This window comes from Haliotis cracherodii, unplaced genomic scaffold, assembly GCF_022045235.1.
Source record: "Haliotis cracherodii isolate W230 unplaced genomic scaffold, xgHalCrac1.p SCAF_1, whole genome shotgun sequence".
In the NCBI taxonomy this organism is placed as follows: domain Eukaryota; kingdom Metazoa; phylum Mollusca; class Gastropoda; order Lepetellida; family Haliotidae; genus Haliotis; species Haliotis cracherodii.
This window is the reverse complement of record NW_027266264.1, coordinates 67,510,752-67,531,556: the sequence shown is the minus strand read 5'-3', so window position 1 is coordinate 67,531,556 and position 20,805 is coordinate 67,510,752. Positions and strand designations below refer to the sequence as shown.

General features: G+C 38.8%; 1 protein-coding gene across 1 annotated transcript; it reads right to left on the bottom strand.

Annotated features, from left to right (window-relative positions):
• Positions 1–1,675: 1,675 nt before the first annotated feature.
• Positions 1,676–20,474, bottom strand: LOC139456989 (uncharacterized). The gene is made up of 5 exons (XM_071238451.1): positions 20,470–20,474; positions 15,655–15,741; positions 15,278–15,365; positions 2,989–3,133; positions 1,676–1,719 (listed from the first exon to the last, which is right to left on the bottom strand). The coding sequence occupies exons 1-5, from the start codon at positions 20,472–20,474 to the stop codon at positions 1,676–1,678; spliced, it is 369 nt and encodes a 122-aa protein (XP_071094552.1).
• Between the last annotated feature and the right edge of the window lie 331 nt (positions 20,475–20,805).

Below are 20,805 nucleotides of genomic sequence, written 5' to 3'. Positions count from 1 at the left end.
AGATTGCTATTCTGGCCCAGCAGCCTCGAAGAAGATGGAGAAGGAAGGCTTTTTGGGTGAGACCCTTGAGCGCCATTGGAGCGCCACAGAGCGCCGCTCCAAATCGTGAATCAAACAGTGAAGCACAATCAGAGTGCCATCGGAGCGCAATCGGAGCGCCAATGCATCTCCGAGGAGCGCCATCAGATTGCCATGGAGCGCCGAAGATCGGTAGACCAGGTTTTGTGGCGATCGGCAGCGCTCTATGGTGATCCGATAGCGCTCCGATTGCGACCTTGGCGATCAAGTAGCGCTCCGATGGCGATCTAGGCATTCAATTAGCGATCTGATTGCGCTCTGGGCGGAGCGCCACGGATCTTTTTGCAGGGGAGTCAACCGGCGGAGACCTTTGCGATCATGGAAATCAGTTAGCGATCCGTTAGCGCTTTTGGCGATCTTGGCGCTCTATATGGCACTCTATGGCGCTCTCACGGAGCGCCGTGGATCGCGCCTAGTGGAATGGGGGGTATAAGTGGCTAAAACGTTGGTTTGTCACGCAAAGACCCGGGTTTGATTCCCATCATGGGTACAACGAGTGAATTCGAGCCTATATTCCAGTGTCCCCCGCCATATTATTGATTCGAAACAGCTGCCAGAAGCTATCCTGCCTATATTAACAATATATCCATGTTGTTCCTTTTGTGGAGAGTGAGAGAGAGAATATGTCCGAGTATATCAGTACAACATCCTAGTCTAGATTTAGATGTTGCAATCTTAAACGTGCTGTTGTAACAGTAGATATGAAAATATCATTTATAATGAGTGAGGTGAGGTGAAATGGGGTTTAACGTAGCATTCAAGATTATTGCATTTATATAGCGACGTGCATGCACGTGTGTGTGTGTGTGGCTGCTTGTACTAGTCTGGACTGATGCTCATTTTACAGTGCTAGTTCATTGAGAAACCATGCCCCAGTTTAACACCACTCAAGACAGTACACTGACTGAACCGATCTTGTTTCATCCCCTCAGAGCTCCAGATAAGCTTTTGGTGTTGTGGGTATTTTACCCATGCATTTTAAAATCATTGGGTATGATTAATTCTATTTGGGTATTCAAATTTCTGTTACCCACTAGTTTTTACACATGCGGGTATTAAAGTTAAATATTTAAAAACACTATTCATCTAGTCCCTGCAAACTGGTTTTGTGTGGGTTGGAGAGCTTTATAGGACTCAAAAATACCACGTTACTTCCACAAGAAAGTGTGATGGCAAATGATCATGATGTAACTGTCATCGTGGAGTTTGGCCAGGTTGACGGAATGCCTGTTTATAATTTCAAATTAAGTTGCTGATTTGTTAATCGAATATGCAGGGTTACTTCAAAATATTTTGATGATACCAACAAGTTTTATTTTTGTAGTGTATCTGTAATGTTCGTTGCGTATTTGATACGCTCGGATTTTATTTTAATGCATATTTCTGCATTTCTGATGCATATTTTATGCAGATACGCAACTTATCTGGAGCTCTGATCCCCTTAATGCTGAACGCCAGCCAAGGAAACAACAAATACCATCTTTTAACGTCTTTTGGTATATCGCAGCAAGGGATGGACAACCCGACCTTCTGCTCATCTCGCAGATGCTCTACCATTAGACCACAGAGGTGGTCCTCATTTACAATGAAAGATGTGCTATGTCATGCAAGCTTTAAAGCTATTTTGCTGTTGCACAAGTTCTGTGAGGAACAAGTTCAACAAAATATTTTAGAGGTAAAAGTATTGATTGAATGATATTTACTGGCATTCAGTGTTAGAGCACTGATATTACAAGAAGAGTCTGTACAGTAAACTACGGTTATAATGAACTCAAAGGGACCACAAAGTTTAGTTTGTTATAACCGCAGTTCGTTATAAGCATTGATACAGCATATACACAGCCAATGGATGAGACCAAAAAGCACTTTGTTATATCCGTCAGTTCGTTATAAGCGTGTTCGTTATAACGTAGTTTACTGTATTTCTTTATCATGTAAATAAACACAAGAAACACCCAATTGTATATCTGACATAAAATGGTCATGCATGATCATGCGTTTGTATGTATTCTGGGACGAAGGATTTTGTCCTGTAAAATTGTCGACTGGGCTGCATGTGACTGAAATACATCAAACCACAGGTAGGTAGATCGGTAGTCACTCGATATTTCAACAGCAACAGTTAATTAAACTTTATATCTTGTTTCAACAGGCCAAAGACATTTTTCTCTAGCATATCCAATTAGGTCAACTGACAAGAGTGTATTTGAGAATGAGTGTGTGAGTTGGCGTTAACGCAGCTTTGAACAGTATTCCACTTATATCACGGCATGTCAGCTTAGTGTGGGAGGAAAGCCTGAAGTGAAGCAGGTCTCGTTGGGTGAAACCCACAAGCATTGCACTGAGAAACCTAGAAGCATGGCAAAACTTGTTCCATAAAAGGGATAACTCATGAATATTAGTTTCTACGCAGTAGTATATTGTAATCCAATTAAAAGTCACTATACTCATTTTAAATAGACAAAATAGTAGTACATATTCTCTACAACAAGTATGTTTAGTTTCGAATGTGTGCCCACCTCAAACCTTCAATTAGGCAAGCAGAGTTAGCTCCCTTCTCAAACCACCGATAATGAGGTTTCGCCAGAAACATAATCATTGAGAACCGGGATTCAAACACTTGTTTATAGGTTTCTGGCATGCCAAAGACACTCTACACAGCGAATTGTGGTGCCTTGGACGACAGGGCCACGCATGTCCCCGTATGTGACAATGGAGCAGCCTAACGTACTATTGTCCGATTATTTCATGAACTGATGACAGCGCATTAGGAGTGACTATAGTAGTTGCATCAAGGCTAAATGCAAGTCAGAACTGGACAAACTAGTACTTCTTCAATTGTTGAGGACGGAAGTCTGTATTAACATGAAATCTCAATAAATAACAAACGATTAATATATAAAATCTCACCGAAGTCCTTTGCGCTTTGTCTTAAATTTGTATAAGCTCCTGGTAAGGCTGTAGCTGCTGCTGTTGTAGCTGCCTCTGAGCTAGTCTCTGGTGTTCTGCTGCCATTGTAGGTGCTGCTGCTGTTGCTGTTATTGACAGCCTGCATCTGAGAGAAAAGACATCCATTGGAAAAATAGAATAGAATAACATCGTGTTATGATAAAGAAATAATTGATATATGTGAGTGTTTGTCTGCTTGTTTGTTCGTTTGTTGTTTAATGTCGCACTCAGCAACATTACAGCTATATGAAAATAATCAAGTCTGGACCAGACAGTCTAGTGAAAGATATACCGAGCATCTATCCACCCAAAGGGGAATAGATGACATGCATCAACCAAGTCAGTGAGTCAGACCACCCGTCAGTCACCCCTTATGATAAGCATAGTCGCCTAGTTGACAAGTGTGTGTGCGTGCGTCTGAATGAAGATTTGATTCTCAGTCTTTTTGTGAAGTGATTATCCTGATATTTCACAAAAGAATAATTATACTTTATTATTATATCAGGTTACGAGTTGATACCCAAAATGAAACAATATGTTAACCCAGAAATCTGTACATCAAAGTATTTAGTGTGAAACCAACAAAAACCAACAATAGGTAGAAAATCAACAACTTGCATTATACAATTAACTAGGTTTACAAATCAATACAAATTACTGCACAGCAATGAAAATGTCAGTACACAATAGAATGGTAGTACAATATTCAATGGCAGTATAAAATACAAAATATGATGGCAGCGGTGATAGCAAAAAGTTCAGCAAAAATATTCACCTTTCCGCAACAGTGGTCAAGCTTCCGAGATAGGCCAAGGCTGGGAATTCGGGCTGATCAGTGATCTTCAGTCAAAGCTGGTTTTGATGTTACGTCCGATGAAATGTGAGATGCGGGAGTGATACGCCCCCTCCACTTATACAGCACCAGCTCCCAGCACTTTCCACACCAGGCTTGACCAGTCCAGTGTCACTAGAACATCACAAATAATTCCACGTTTCTATAATGCTTGACAGCCATCCATGCTTTTCCGGAAGTTTACCGATAATTGGAGCATCTTAATATAAGAACTTTCTCATCACTGCTGACATTATAAGTAGTACTACATTCCAGACAACTAGTCATTGTCCAAATGCAATGAACTTCTACTGAATCTCAACAGAAACAATGTAATAATTGTCCCCAAAAAGTCTTTAAATCAAAATTATGCTTTAGGCTGTTGATACAAAACACACATATTTGCATGACACAAATATTACATTGTTGCAAGGCATATTCCTGCTTACAAAAATCAAGCTTCTGGTCATAAATAAAAAATTATCTAGTTTTGTGGCTGTGGACCTATCGTGAGCAGATCCCCACTGTTGATGTTTTTGTGGATTTGTTGGTTGTTTATCGCCGAACTCAGCAATATTCCAGCAGTTTGTAAATAATCGAATCTGGACAAGACAGTCCTGTGATTGATATTATGAGCAACGTTCCATGCCATCAGAGTACACTGACACGCAATCAACCAAATCACAGAGCCTGAAGACCAAACCAATTAAGTCACCTCTTACGACCATCACAGCTAGGTTTCTGGGGAACAATAATTCTAACCCGCCATCAAGAGGGAGCGTTTTTGCGGATCATTTATTTTTATTGTTATGCACACTAGTCTTGAAAACTAGGTTTAATAGAAATGCCATTAAGACTTTCCCCGCAAAAGAAAAGGAAAGCCAATGTCTATCTAATTTTTTACAATTTGCCTGAAGTTGCTTAAATGATTGAAATAAATGATAATGACTTCATTTTGTTAATTATCTGACATCCATTTCAGATTAAAAGTCCTCTTCTTTTGATGATGTTGACATACAAACCTATGTTAAAGTTTGTTTGTTCTGTTTTATTAACCATGTATACAAACTCCAATTCGTTTTTTTAACTGGTGAGATTTCAGTATTTGCTACAAGTTTTATTTTGTGGTGTCTTCAGTTTCAAAACAATATTTTTATTTCTTAACTATCTCCAAGACTGATAATACAGGTTAAAGATCTATAATAATGTTAACATGGTACCAACTAAAATCCAGAGGAGCAGTTCACAGACTTTTATCTTGACACTTTCTAACTTAAATGTGTCTAAATAACTATTTCATAATGTTGTTGACAATATTGACATGGTACATCATTCATGATGTTTAATTAACTGTTTCTGTCTTCTTGCATGTTTGCTGAGAGTTAATTGGATTTGAAATGGATGAACTGGTTTTCTGGTGTGCGAAGAAGACGTATTCCAAACCAACATGTTTCCTTTCTGTAAAGCAATGTACTCATCTTACAGAGTGTATATATGTTTGTGGTTCAAACATATTTGTTTAATAAAGTTTCATATTTGAGATAAAGCTAGACGGGTGATGGTATTTTTTCAAAAATGGGAATGTGGTGTGTGTGTGTGTGTGTGTGTGTGTGTGTGTGTGTGGTGTGTGTGTGTGTGTGTGTGTGTGTGTGTGTGTGTGTGTCTGTCTGTGTCTGTGTCTGTGTGTAGTGTGTGTGTGTGTGTGTGTGTGTGTGTGTGTGTGTGCGCGCTAGTCCGGACTAATGCCGATTTATAGTGCTAGCTCACAGAAATACCATGCCGCAGTTTAACATGAATACCCCGGCCCACTCAGACACAGTATACTGACTCCGAGCCGACCAGTAACAACAAGTACCATCTTTTAACGCCTTTAGGTATGACGCGGCCGTGGATCGAACCCCGGACCTTCCACTCGCTGAACGGATGCTCTACCACTAGACCACGGAGGCTGTCGAATTTGGAAGAGTAAAGGTTGTTGCAAGACTGGGTTTCAACAAACGTTGGTAAAATAGTTTTAGGTTACACACAACCAAATGTTTTCCCATAGACTTCTATAGTAACGTTATGATTTTTTAAAAAATAACTAAGCATTCAACAGCTATTACCTGTACGTGTGTGCACAGTTTGGCCTTAGAGCAGCAATAAAAAAAATAAAAATGACTAGCTTAGCCAGCTCCTTTTCCGAGTACCGGAAGCTAAACGCACCACCCCCAGTTTCGCACCAAATGTCACCTACTTGAAAATAGCTGTGGTCACATTCAGCATACGTCATCATGTTGAAAAAGACAGTACTAAATATAGAAAAACATGGTCAGTTTTAATAACTGGATGGATGTACATTTGAAAGACATAAAAATCTTACAGAATATCCTCCAATCACAGCCTGCAGATATCTCTCGATCTGCACTGAAGGCTCCCTACGAAAACCGCACTCTCCAAACTGGTACTGATTTGGTGTAGTAGAACCTTTAGTGGTGACGTGGAATCTAACCCCGGCCTACAAACTTGGCAGTCTACTCTATCGGCTGCAAATGCGGATAATGTGACTCCGATTCAAAGTAAATTCACTAACGATGACATTATGAATACTCTCATGGACATAAAATCAGATTTGAAGAAGGTAAATGATAGATTTGAAAGTCTCAACAAGAAGGTAGACAACATGGCGTCACGGGTAAACGAAAATCACAAGACAATCTTGGAACTCCGTGCACATTATGCAAAATTGTGTGAACATATGCTCGCTATGGAAGATAGAATCGACGATTTTGAATCTAAATTAAGAAGAAATAACCTGATTATCCATGGTATTGCTGAAGAAAAAGGTGAGACTTGGGATCTTTCAGAAATAAAAGTGCGTCAGTTCATGAAGGAGACACTGAATATTACTGATGCTGATAGCATATTAATAACAAGAGCGCACAGACTCCGAAACGGCAAATGACACGCCCCGATAATTGCAAACTTCGTATCAACAGGAGACAGAAACAAGATACTTAAGTCGGTGAAAGATAAACAACAAGGGAATGAAAACTTTAACCAAGGTGCGAGAGTGTCAGAGGACCTTACAAATTGAGTTAGAGACGCCCTACGTTCACTCAGTGGTCGATTCTCGGAGGCTTTAAAAGAGGGTAAAAACCTGAAGATCCATCATGAGAAACTCATAAAAGATGGAGGAGTTTATGCCTACAACAGAATCACTGGTACAAACGTCTGTATCTAATCAACGTAAAGGATCACACGACAACAGACAAGGAAATGTGACAGGAGATGCCCACGTTGGTTTATTTACATCTCGTGGGCCCGGAAGTACAGCTCTGCCAAGGGAGAGCACTCTAAATAGTGATCGTGATTGAGGAGAAGGCCGAAGCAAAACACTCCATATCCTATCGTGGAACATTGAAGGATTGTATAAATATGTTAGTCTTCCTGATGATTCAGAATTTAAGGTTTTTTGTGCGACATTTGACATAATAGGATTTTGTGAATCTTTAGTGAGAAAGTCCAACAATTTCGTAAATGTCTTGACTGGTTACCCATCTTTCAGCTGTGCTAGACCCAAAGCTGAAGTATTAGGGAGATATAGTGGTGGTGTGACAGTGTTCGTCAAAGAGTCATTAGTGAAAAATAAGATCATCAGAAGAATATATGAATCCTTTGAAGACTGTGTGGTGTTCCAGAAGACATTGTCATCTTTTTGGTTTACATCTCTCCAGAGAGTTCTCCTATCTGTCACACAATGGATATGGATGGTATTGATCACCTTATACACTATGTTGAAACTAATTTTACTACTCATGATAATCATCATTTAGTTCTGTCTGGTGATTTTAATGCAAAGATGAGAGATTTTCTTGATTACATCCCATCAGATACACTTGAATTTATCCATGATGATAGTGAAGACTATCCATCAGACAATCTTGATATGCTTAGGAAGTCTAAAGACAACATGGGACATAATAACTATGGGCTAAAGCTTGCTGAAATGTGTGCTACCTATGGTATTCATGCCATAAATTGGGCGTTTATTGGGAGATAAAGTTGGTAACTTCACCTGTTTTACCCATAATGGAGCAAGTGCAGTAGACTATATGCTAGCAGCGTCTGACCTCTTTCCATATTTTAGTGACTTTAAAGTACTTGACAGAGATGAATCCTGTCACTTTCCTCTTTCATGTGAGATTAACCTTAACCAAACAAACTCTCAATATATGGAAGAAAATGTGAATGCTGACTGTCAGCACAATATCAATAGCCAAAATGATCTTACATATGATGACTCACAAGAGTGGATGAAATACACATGGAATGAAGATAGACATTTAGACTTTTTAACAAAGTTTCAGAGTATTTTTCTTGAAAATTATGATGAATTTTCAGCATTGATCAATGTCAGTATTAAGAATAAACAACCGCCATGGTGGGATGATGAACTGGAATGTGTGAAACAAAATAAATACCGTGCACTTAGAAATCATAGGGACTTTGACCAAGATTTAAATGTGTATCGAAAGGAAAGAAGGTATTTTAAGAAGTTATTTTCACATAAAAAGAGCATATATCTGAGTAAACAAAGAGATTTATTATCTTCTTCCTGTTCAGACCCTAAGCAATTTTGGAAGCTATTGAAGAATCAGAGACAAAAAGGTAGTTCATCTAACAACATCACCACTGGCACATGGTATAACTATTTTAAGAACTTACTTAATCCTACAGTTTATAATTTTTCATCTTTCCCTAATGAAGAGCTGCAATTAGAATGTGACACTGGAAAAGATATACTATGTTTGGACTTAAACAAACCTATTCCAGAAGAAGGAGATTATCACTGCATTATAAGTCTGAAAAATAATAAAACTCCTGGAAGTCAACCAGAGACTATATCACTCCACTACTTACAAAACTCTTTAATCAGATGTTTTTTACTAACACATTCCCAGATCTTTGGGGTCAGAGCATTATATGTCCGCTTCATAAAAGTGGACCGGTGTAGGAGCCTGGAAAATGTAGAGGCATATCTCTCATTGACTCCTTTTGTAAGGTATTAATAGCAGTGTTAAACAATAGACTCAAAGACTGGTGTGACTGTCACAACATGCTATCAGAAAGGCAAGCCGGCTTTAGATCTACATATTCAACAGCGGACCATATTTTCACTTTGCAAGCAATGATAACAAAATATCTTTCGAAGAAAGGGGGGAGATTTTACTGCATCTTCATAGATTTTAGTAAAACGTTTGACTGTATAAATCATGCTGTTCTTTTTCAAAATCTTCATGATGTAGGGCTCAGAGGAAACTTCTTACATTTATTACATCTATGTACACCAAACTTTCTGCTTCTGTGAGGACAGATTCTGGTTTGTCGGATTATTTCAAATGCAGTACTGGTACCCGTCAAGGCTGTATAATGAGTCCTCAAATCTTTTTTGATTTTCATTAACCAACTTGTGATAAAATTGGAGGAAAAGAGTGGAAGAGGAATTTTTATAACTAGCGATATTCAAGATATATTTGCATTGATGTATGCAGATGATGTGTCAGCTGTTTCAGACTCGACAAATCAACTTCAACAGAAAATTAATGTACTAGAAGAATTTAGTTATTCAACAGGAATGAAGATAAATCTCAGTAAGACTAAAATGATGGTGTTTAGGAATGGTGGCCCACTGAGAAAATGCGAGAAATGGTATTTTAAAGGTGAACAAATAGAAACAGTGAGTTGTTATAAATATCTGGGAACTCTCTTCACAACGAAACTTTCATGGACTAAAACACAGATATGTCTAGCCACTCAAGCCGCTGAAGCTTCATTCTCACTTCAACAATTTCAACAAAAGTTTGGATATATTCCTGTTGGAGAAGTTTTTCTCAATGATAACTTTTATGCTATGGATCTGAAGTATGGGGAATTAACTACTGTAACACTATTGAGCAAGTGCATCACAGATTTTGCAAAAGATATTTGAAACTTAATAAATATAGTAATAACAACATGGCTCTAGGAGAATGTGGGAGAGTGCCGCTTCAATATCATTATATAACCAGAGCAATGAGTTACTGGTGCAGAGTGATCCATATGGAGCCTCAAAGATTACCATATCAGTCCTAATGTATGTTCAAGTCACTTGATGACTCTGGTAAAACCACATGGGCATCACACATCAGGAATATCCTGCTTCAACATGGATTTGGTTTTATTTGGATAAATCAGGAATGCGGTGATAGCCAATAATTGATGATAAAATTTAAACAGAGGCTGTATGACTGACTTTCTCAAAACTGGCATCTCTCCATAGCGCTCTCATCTAAATGCAAATATTACTCACAGTACAAATCTCTCCTTAATGTAGAAAAATACTTATTATCATGTGAAATTTCTGCTTATTATAAAAGATTAATATGTATGTTCAGGTGTAACAACTTTAAACTTGCAGTTGAAACTGGAAGACATTCTAAAATCCCATATGAAGAACGTGTGTGCATGTATTGCCACTCCATTGAAGGTTTAACTCTAATTGAGGATGAGTATCATGTATTGTCAATCTGTGACAGATACCGTGCTGCAAGAAGAGAACGCTTTGCTGGAAGTGAAATCAACTTTACCACATTTCAACAGTTTTTAAACCTTATGTCAACAAACTCCACAAGAACTTTAAAACACATTGGACTATTTCTATCTAAAGTTATGAATATACGTAACTCATGACTGTTCTAACGTATTCTAAAACTATTGGTCTTAACATATCGCCATAGTATATAAGCATGTATGATCTACATTATGTCAACATGTATTATGGGCTGGAGGCCTGATTACTGAATAAATCTGTCTGTCTGTCTGTCTGTTTAATAAAGCTTCATATTTGAGATAAAGAAGTGTGATGGGTTTTTTTCAAAAATGGAAATGTGGTCAATTCATGGAATTGACAGTAGGTGACTAGTACAGCTTGTTGTGCAAGAACGAATAGACAGAATTTGGAAGAGGTGAGGTGAGGTGAAATTGGGTTTAACGTCACGTCCAAGATTATTGCACTTATATAGCGACTTGTGTGTGTGGGATACGGGCGGAAGTGTTTAGCAATATTTAATCAATATCACGGCGGGGACACAATAAATGGGCTTCACACATTGTACCCATGTCGGGAATCGAACCCGGGTCATTGGCATGACGAGCGAATGCTTTAAACACTCGGCTACCCGACCGCCCCTTCCCGCATGTATAGATCTAGTTGGCATGTAAATCTATAGAGCTAGAATCTATAGTAGAAAGTGTTGAATGGGTTGAAGCAGAAATGTTAAATACAAACTACTGTGTTTACTCACATTCATTCGCGTCGCACCGCGATCGATGACGTGCCACTGGTGTCCGTCTAGTTGTTGTTGGTGTGGTCGTCATCGGGGTGGCAAAAGATGTTGACGACGTGGACGATATCCTCGATGACGTTGAGGGAGTCTGGGCCCTGTCTGTGGTCCCTTGAGTGCTGGGGGTATCTTGGATGCCTCTGGTCCCTGGGATCCGACCTGCAGGTCAAACCAAGTGAAAGATGGAGAACATAATCGCTACTGGAAAATGATAGATCTAGAATGCGAATTCACCATTGACCAGAGCGATAAACGACGACGATGCAGGTGTGCATGGATATGTTCCAACGTACCCGCCATTAGTGAAGCAACCATCTGATATCAAGGTGAGGGTGGTGGGGGTGGGGGTGGGGGTGGGGGAGTGGAAGCTTGATTTTGGTTCGAGATATGCATTTTTTAATGTTTAGGAGCTAAATTACCTTTTCCAACACACACATTAACATACAATTTGACACCCAGACCTTTCAACAATACGTCAGCAAGATAAGGGCACGTTTTGTTTTACTAAAACAGGGGCTAGATTATAATTTTAGAAAATATCCCCACACCCCTCCCAAAACAAATGGTTGCTGCCTTAACCTGTAGCCTGACGCGGGTTCAGGTGTGCGCGCTGTTCAACACGACTGACCCCACGATCCCACGTACACGTTTAATTGCCTTTGACGGGAATGAAACCGATGTCAAAAAAATAATCTTTGCGACTAGATCTTCCATTTAAAAGTGTTTTTTGTGCATTTTCAATACTTTGACCCGTGATGATCCGGGTAGAGAAGAGGTCTTCCGCAACCCATGTGTTTGCCGTAAGGATCGGGTGGTCAGGCTCGCTGACTTGGTTGATGCATGTCATGGGATCTTAATTGCAAAGATCGAAGCTAATGATGTCAATATTGATGGATTGTCTGGTCCAGACTCGATTATTTACAGACTGCCGTCATATAGATGGGATATTGCTGAGTGAGGCGTTAATTCTAAACAACAAACAAACCAATATTTTAAATAATAAAAATAAACACTTTGTTATCATGAACATCAAAGTATGAACCCATCATACTTGCGATTAAATTAAATGTGTGAACCTATGACACTTGTGGACAGGGCAAATGTTTTCACACTTCTTAGTCCTGTTTGCTGGATTGATTTTAGCATATGGCGCTGTAAAGTGGGTGGGTGATTTCAAACGGTTAAACAAGGGACATTTGAAACAATATTTTGCACATTAATACCTGTTGTTAAGACAAAAGCGAATATAGAATGTGTAAAAAAAATAAGTTACCTGAAATACGTTATGGAAAGCTAGATGCGTTTCACATTAGTAACCTGTCTAAATAGTTAAACTTGTGAAATTGATATTAATAATCATATCACCGATATCTTATTTTTAACTGATTATAAATTCGTATTGTTTTATCGACAAAAGAAAATAACAACGCAATGGTAAATTATCAACCATTTCAGTAAAGTTATTATCAAAACGTTAGGCAGAATAAAATTTAAATTTTCGATGTCATCATGTCAGTTGCGGAAATGAGAATATCAGGGTTAATCTAACGTGTCATGTTATAGAATTTGGGGGATACAATGATCGACTTATAAATATTTACCAATCCTAATTTCAAGTGTTTGGTATGAACATTTTTTTATATATTCAAACATACAAATTCGGTGTTGTAATGCCAGCTGACGTACGAAAATGAAACATTGCGCGCTTTGCCCGACCTCAGCATAAAATATTGCTATCTTAAAATAATCAAAATTTGCATGGACTTCATATATAAATGTACCTTGGCGAAAGTGGACGATCTTCTAATTCGACGAGTATTTCATTTGTCATTTTCAGTAAAAAATGACGAGATAAAAACGAAACTAAAGATCGCGAAATCTGACTGCAATTGCAAGCACGTGTGTTCAGTAACAAGCAGCTGAATGTGTGCACTGATTTTGTCGCTTGAAGCTCCAGCACATCGTCAAGTCAGAAGCGTCTTGAAACAATGGGGTCCCGCGTGTGACGTCACCAAGCCCCAACCCCCACCGGACAGTGTTATGCAACAAGGCTCCTGCTGGACATGTTTGACGTGCACTATACGAGTGACAACCATTCCCAGACAATGGAAATAACATGTAAAACCATTGCCCACACAATGTTTCAGTTGATCTTGATTTTTTTTTTATAGATTGCCCCATGTTTCAACGTCCATAATCCACGCGCGGTTGCTACAATAATGAGTCAGTGCTGTAAGAGTAGCTATGCTTTTTATGATTTTCCCAACTGGCTGGCATGTCATATTAGTCAATGTATTTAACTGTATAATGTGTTATGGCTTTCTATAGAAGCAGGGCTGCGGGGTAGCCTAGCGATTAAAGCGTTCGATCGTCACGCCGAAAGCCCGTGTTCGTTTCCCCACATGAGTACAATCTGTGAAGACCATTTCTGGTGTCCCCAGCCGTGATATGGCGGGAATATTGCTAAAAACGCCACAAAAACATATTCAATCAAACAGAAACACACCACCATCTTCTTGTAAAGATTGATAATTTGTTCAAGAAAAGTGATTACATGGGTCGTACATATATTCCAACTTGTGAAAGGGTTGCATTTAGCAAAAGGTGGTATTCTGTTCCCTTTGTGAAAATATTTGATACGTGTAGTACATTTTCAAAGACGTTTCCCACTTTCATTCTCGACTGTGAGTAATCGGAACAGTTAAACCAGTGGCTGATTGTTTCCTTGATGTATAACGCAGCACTCAGCAATACTCCAGCCATGAATAATTGAGTCTGGACCAGACAACTCAGAGACTTACCTCATGATCATCGATCTACGTAATTGGGAAAATATAACATGTATCAACCTAGTCACCGCGTCTGACACCGAGCCAACTACTACTACTACTACTGCTGCTGCTGCTGCTGCTGTAACCGAGATTGTGTTGGTGTACAGGAAGACCAGACGCAGGCTACCATTTCAATTACAAAAGGAGTAAGGCTTATATCATTCCGTAGAAAACATATGCAATAAATGATACTGTACAGAAATAATGACATTTCGTAAACACATCTTGATTGAGGCAACCATCCAAGAACGATAACTCCTTGATAATACAAACACAAGACAAATGCTTCACACTCACGCACACGTTGCAATGAACGTCAAACCCAGTGGATACTAAAGATAAAAAACTATATGCTAAGACTTCCGCCTGTATCCAACCCCCCCCCCCCCCACCCCCAGAAAAAAAAATAAATGAAAAAAAATGTTTTATTACGAGGATTGAGGGACAATATGCGTATACAAATATACAAATATATTACTTTCGGGAGGGGGATACGATTATTTCACGTCATCGGGAGCAATATGGCGCTGCTACAAAACTAAACAAACTACACTCAGAATATTCTAAATGCGCACATATACATGTATACACATATAATTACCTGTGGTATTGTATACATTACTAATGAGCTTCATTACGATAATGTTATGAAATGTCAGGTCATACCTCTATCATTCGTCTATTCTCTCATTCAACCATATGTACACCGTAACTAGCGCTTTAAAGCACAATGCGTTATGAATAATAATGCTGAACAGTATTAAACTTATGCATAAACGTCATTGCACAAAAAACTACCCAATGATACATTCTAGCAAACATAATGCACTAGAGTAATTAATTTACGTCAACACCATTACTACTCAATAATTAATATATATACAACACTAAAAACATTATACTTACCTTTAGATTTGTTGTTTATTCCTACATGTGCTCTGAGATGTGATCCTTGACATGCTCTGATTGTTGCGAAGAGCAATGGCTGACGAGCAAAGAGCTTTTAGCATTTTGAAACAAGCCAATCAACACAAGGGGGCGCCCAAGACAAAGAACACAACACAGGCAATGACACAATACAACCTGTCACCCATTATACCCGTAATAGACGTGACAAAGATTTAAAAAAAATATATAGGCTGACGCTCACAGATGATACTATAAAAGATAAAGCTATAAACAATCACATTTCTTACAACCTGAAATGACAAGAACTTATATACTTGGTGATTCATACCTGCCACACTGCTATTACTACTACTACTACTACTACTACTACTACTACTACTACTACTACTACTACTACTACTACTATACCACCACCACTACTACTACTACTACTACTACCACTTCTACTATATAGCACCTTTTACTACTATTACTACTACTTCTACTACATAAGCACCTTCTTCTACTACTACTACATAAGCACCTACTACTACTACTACAACTACTACTAGATAATCACCTTCTACTTCTACTACCACTTCTACTACTACTAGATAAGCACCTTCTACTTCTACTACTACTACTACATAAGCATCTGCTACTTCTACCACTACTGCTACGTAAGCACCGTCTACTACTGCTGTATAAGCACCTGCTACTACTACTACTGCTACTACTACTATTACTACTACTTCTACTACTACTACTACTACTACTACTACTACTACTACTACTACAACTGGTACCACCACCACGTCTTCTATATGAACACCTACTACTATTACTGCTACTTCTACTACTACTACTACTACTACTACTACTACTGCTCCTTCTTCTACTACTACTACTACAACTACTATTACTACTACTACTACTACTACTAGATAAGCACCTTCTACTTCTCCTACTACTACTACTACGTAAGCACCTTCTACTACTACTACTACTGTTACATAAGCACCTGCTACTTCTACCACTTCTGCTACGTAAGCACCTTCTACTACTACTATATAAACACCTGCTACTACTACTACTGCTACTACTATTATTACTACTACTACTACTACAACTAGTACCAACACCACTCCTTCTACATGAACACCTACTATTTTTACTGCTACTGCAACTACTACTACAATTACATAACCACCTGCTACTTCTACTACTACTACTACTACTACTACTACTACTACTACGACTACTACTACTACTGCTACTACCTCTACTACTACTACTACCACTACTTATGTTCGATCCCCGGCCGCGTCATACCAAAAGACGTGAAAAGATTATACTTATTGTTACCCTGTCCTGCGCTCGTCATTGAGGAGCTTAAACAAGGACTGATCGGCTCGGAGTCAGTGTCCTGTGTCTGAGTAGGGTATTGGCCAGGCTCCCAATTGCATGGGTCGATGCTCATGATGCCAATCACTGGATCGTCTGGTACAGATTCAATTTTTGACAGACCTGGAATATGGATGAGTACGGCGTCAATCAAACAAACATCGGTATCACCGGTGTGTTTACGACGTTGGTTAAACCCACGACAGTGGTGTGATGATTTCTAGCGAAAACAAAGCTACAAACTTGGGATTCGAACTCTTCGGATCCTTGCACAACTAAGGGATGTAGCGCTGCATTACGAGTTGCGGCTAAAACCAGTCAGGTCCCGAATTCCCTGATGTTCAATTTAAATAATGACAACATAACATATCAACATCCCATAAAATACTCACACAAACTCCCAATTTGATGCAACTCATCTTCGCGAGGCAAGAGAGTTACCTGACTTTAAAAGTCCAGTTTCCACCCTTGCCGAACTAGGCTGGAATTCCTGGGCTCGATCGTAGCGCCACCAGTGGCAATTACGAGTTATGTCCTTTCTATGCCCCTCCTATTGACCAATCAGATTCAACCTCTCGTATCACTTGCATTCGCTTCAAACAAAACGGTGGCGCCCAGTCAAGACGATCTGATCGATAATCAAGATCTATATTGTGATAAAACGAGTCTTACATCGCGAAGTGCATCAATTCACGTGAGCACCTTGATTAAAAACATGAAAAGATTTAGAACATATCTATTGACAACGAGTTAGCGGTGCACATGCTTTGCAAATCCTGCAGTCGACCGAAATCTGCATGACACTTTGCGAACCGGATTTCGATTTCTGTGCACGATTTTGATTGGACTATGCATAGACTCGTTAGTCCAGCCAAAATGTTACTCCATAATACCAGCCTAGTTCGGCAAGGGTGGAAACTGGACTTTTATAGTCAGTTATTTCACTTGCCTCGGGAAGATGGATGCAACTCTGCTCAGAACATTTGAAATATCGCACCACGCGGGTTCCCGGTGTATGAATTCTTTACTACATTTCTGGATTGACATGGGGATATATCTAATTAGATTGTTAAACATGGCATATAGAACTGGTGAACTTTCCATATCCTTAAAGCGAGGACTTATCACATGTATACAAAACGGCAACAAACCAAGACAGTATTTAAAACATTGGCGACCGATGGCATTGTTACCAGTCTTTTATAAAGTTGCACCTCTCACTATATCAAGAAGGATAAAGTCAGCTCTTGACATACTTATAAACGAAGACCAAAAGAGATTCAAGTCTGACAGGTCCATCGGTGAAGTTACTTGACAAAATTTTGACTTAATGGAATATACTTCTTTTACGACTGATTAACTTCGAAAAAGCATTTGATACTGTTGACTGGACATTTATAGATAAAACGTAATCATTTTTTTTATTTTGGTGACTTCATACGTAGATTGTTTAAGATTTTCGACCGGAGAATTAATCCATTGTGCTTGTAAATGGCTATCATTGTGCCATGTTTGGTATTTCTAGAGGGTGTCGTCTAGGTGATCTTATGTGCTGAAATACTCACAATACTGATAAGAAATAGCAAACACGAAAAAGGCATAAATATAGGTAATATACATGTAGAATATCTACTTCAGCAGTTTGCCGATCGTTGTACGCTGTCGTTTTGCTGTATTAATTTATCTTAAATCTTGACGATATGATTGATGAAAATTATAAAACACTCTGATGGGTTGGAATACAGTTTCAAAATCGCTTACAATTCGAAAACTAAATGATCTGTTTTGCGCTCTTCCGGACCCTAAAAAAACTGTTCAGAAAAAGTGTTTTCGATTTTTTTTGGAATTTTAAACCTGACAAGAGCAAGAGGAATCATGTAATATGTGATAAAAAAGACGGGGGTTTCAATGTGCCTAAAATGGTGCACCTTTTTTAACTGAATCATCCAAAGATTGGCCAAAGTAACATATTTGAACATACTTGTCAATATTTGAGAAACAAAATTTGACCACTGATACGAAATTATTATTACGAAGTTGTTACAAAGATGGGGGGATTTCGCTTCTCAAATTGACTTTAGTATTGTTAAAGGTAATGACATACTTATACAAAATACACATTGGCGAAAGGATGTATGTTTTTTGTAAAGAAGGTATAACAATGGTGTCCGTTGGATAAATTGACACATTTGTGAAAAGGTTTGACACCAAAACAAACTTTATCACATATATGGGCGTCGTTAACTCTGTAAAACACTACTTTCTGAAAGCCAGCATAGATTAAAAAACAATACCAAAACTACCCAACCCAGTCCAACTCTCATATATGCAAAATCCATTGAAAATGTCCAGAGGAACTCAATATTTCTGTTAATACTGTTAATAAGTGCGTTATGCCAAAAAAATTAAAACTCGACAAAACGTGATTTTGTCCTACGGAATGACACCATATATAACGATTGGCCACACTACAATGTAATTCCTTTCAGATGTACAAAAGATACTAGTTTTACAATGGTTCCAATACAGAATACTAAAATTATTATTGTAATTATTATTGTTGTTGTTGTTGTTGTTGTTGTAATTATTATTTACACATTATAATTACAAAAATGCAGCAAAGAGGGTTCGGGTGATCCTGGCACAGTCAGGCTTGTTAGGCTCATCATCAGCTCAGGGCCCTTGACCCCTCTACACGCAGCCCGAGGGATCGGGTGGTTAGGCTCGCTTCTTATCCCTGTTGCTATCCTTCGCTGTTGCAGTGACAGTTTACAGATACAATGGTTTAGAACAATATATCCTCAGCACGGACCTGGCCTATAAAGCTTCTAGATGACGGCAACTACTGATGATTGGGTATCGGTATCGTACGATGACACGTATGGCTATCTCCCCTATTTGAAAGAAAGGCGGATTTACTTACATTGATGACCCGTGAAAATCCGGGGTAGAATAGGTCTTCAGCAACCCATGTCTGTCATAAAGAGAGACTTCTGGTAAGCGGCGACTAATGGGATCGGGTGGTCAGACTCGCTGACTTGAGTGCAGCATGTAATCGTATCCCAATTGTTTGGATCGATGCTCATATGCATGATGGCAAACCCTGGATTGTCTGGTCCAGACTCTATTATTTACAGTGAGTGAGTGAGTTTTGTTTAACGCCGCTTTTAACAGTTTTCCAGTTATATCACGGCGTGTCAGCTTAATGTGGGAGGAAAGCCCGAAGTGATGCAGGTCTCAGACGTTTACCACTTCGGTGAAACCCACGAACACGGGTATGCTGCTGACAAACCAAGACACATAATCGGGGCGAACCGGGATTCGAACCCACAATCATAGGTTTCTGGAGTGCCCAAGGGACGCAACTCTGCACAGCGAATCGCGGCGCCTTATACGACTGGGCCACCCGTGCCCCCCTATTATTTACAGACCGCCGTCATATAGCTGGAATGTTGCTGAGTGCGGCGACAAACCACAAACCAACCAACCAAGCAAGTGTTAAACAACTCGACTGGGCATGATTACATAGTTGCGATTAGTTATACTTGAGGATTAACATAAACAACACACAATGGTAACTGATGATGTAACAGATACATGTACCTGTTTAAATAAAACACACATAATTCATAGAGACAAACACCATAATCATAAAAAAATCTATACTATAATCAGAGTCTAATGTAAGAATCCAACTTTATCATAAGCATGTGTTTATGAATCACTATTTAATAGTCATGATACCGGATGTTCGCGGAAACACACAATCTGCTTTTCTGCTTTGTCAAAAGTAAGTTTTTGGCATGTGTGTTTCGTGACTGTGTTTCTGAGGACACGAATACAAGTTAGGGAGTTGTGTTGTGTTTATTAACGGAATAGAAGTTTGGTATCAGTAATAAAGAACATGATCCATTAGATCCACGTCATGTATTCCGCGTTTTCACACGAATTCTATGGTTCAGAAATTATTATTATAATATTTTTTAAAAATTTGATTTTAAAAAATAAGTTTCACGAAACTTTGCACCATTCTATACTTTTCAGAACGAAGAAAAACAATAATACATGATCACTAAATGTTAATCTGTTAACATGTTCGTCTGTTAAATGTTAATGATAATACCGCATTTTGACAAGAATTCAACAGTTAAGGCATTTGGATATGGGATGGACAAAAGAGTGAATATGTGTGTCACAAGAAACAGGTATGATGGTGTATTATATAACATACAAACACGTGTGCACAATGGGTGCTAGGAAAGGCTGGTTAAAGTAAAATTGAAATCTCGATGTACGTATATATGTGTGTGTGTGTGTGTGTGTGTGTGTGTGTGTGTGTGTGTGTGTGTCTACTCTTCTCCCTTTCTTCCTTCGTCTTTCTTTTTCATGACCCTTGCAAGAGCAAATGATAAAATCGTCGCTTTTATGTATGTAAATAAAATAGTAGTTATTGAGTAAA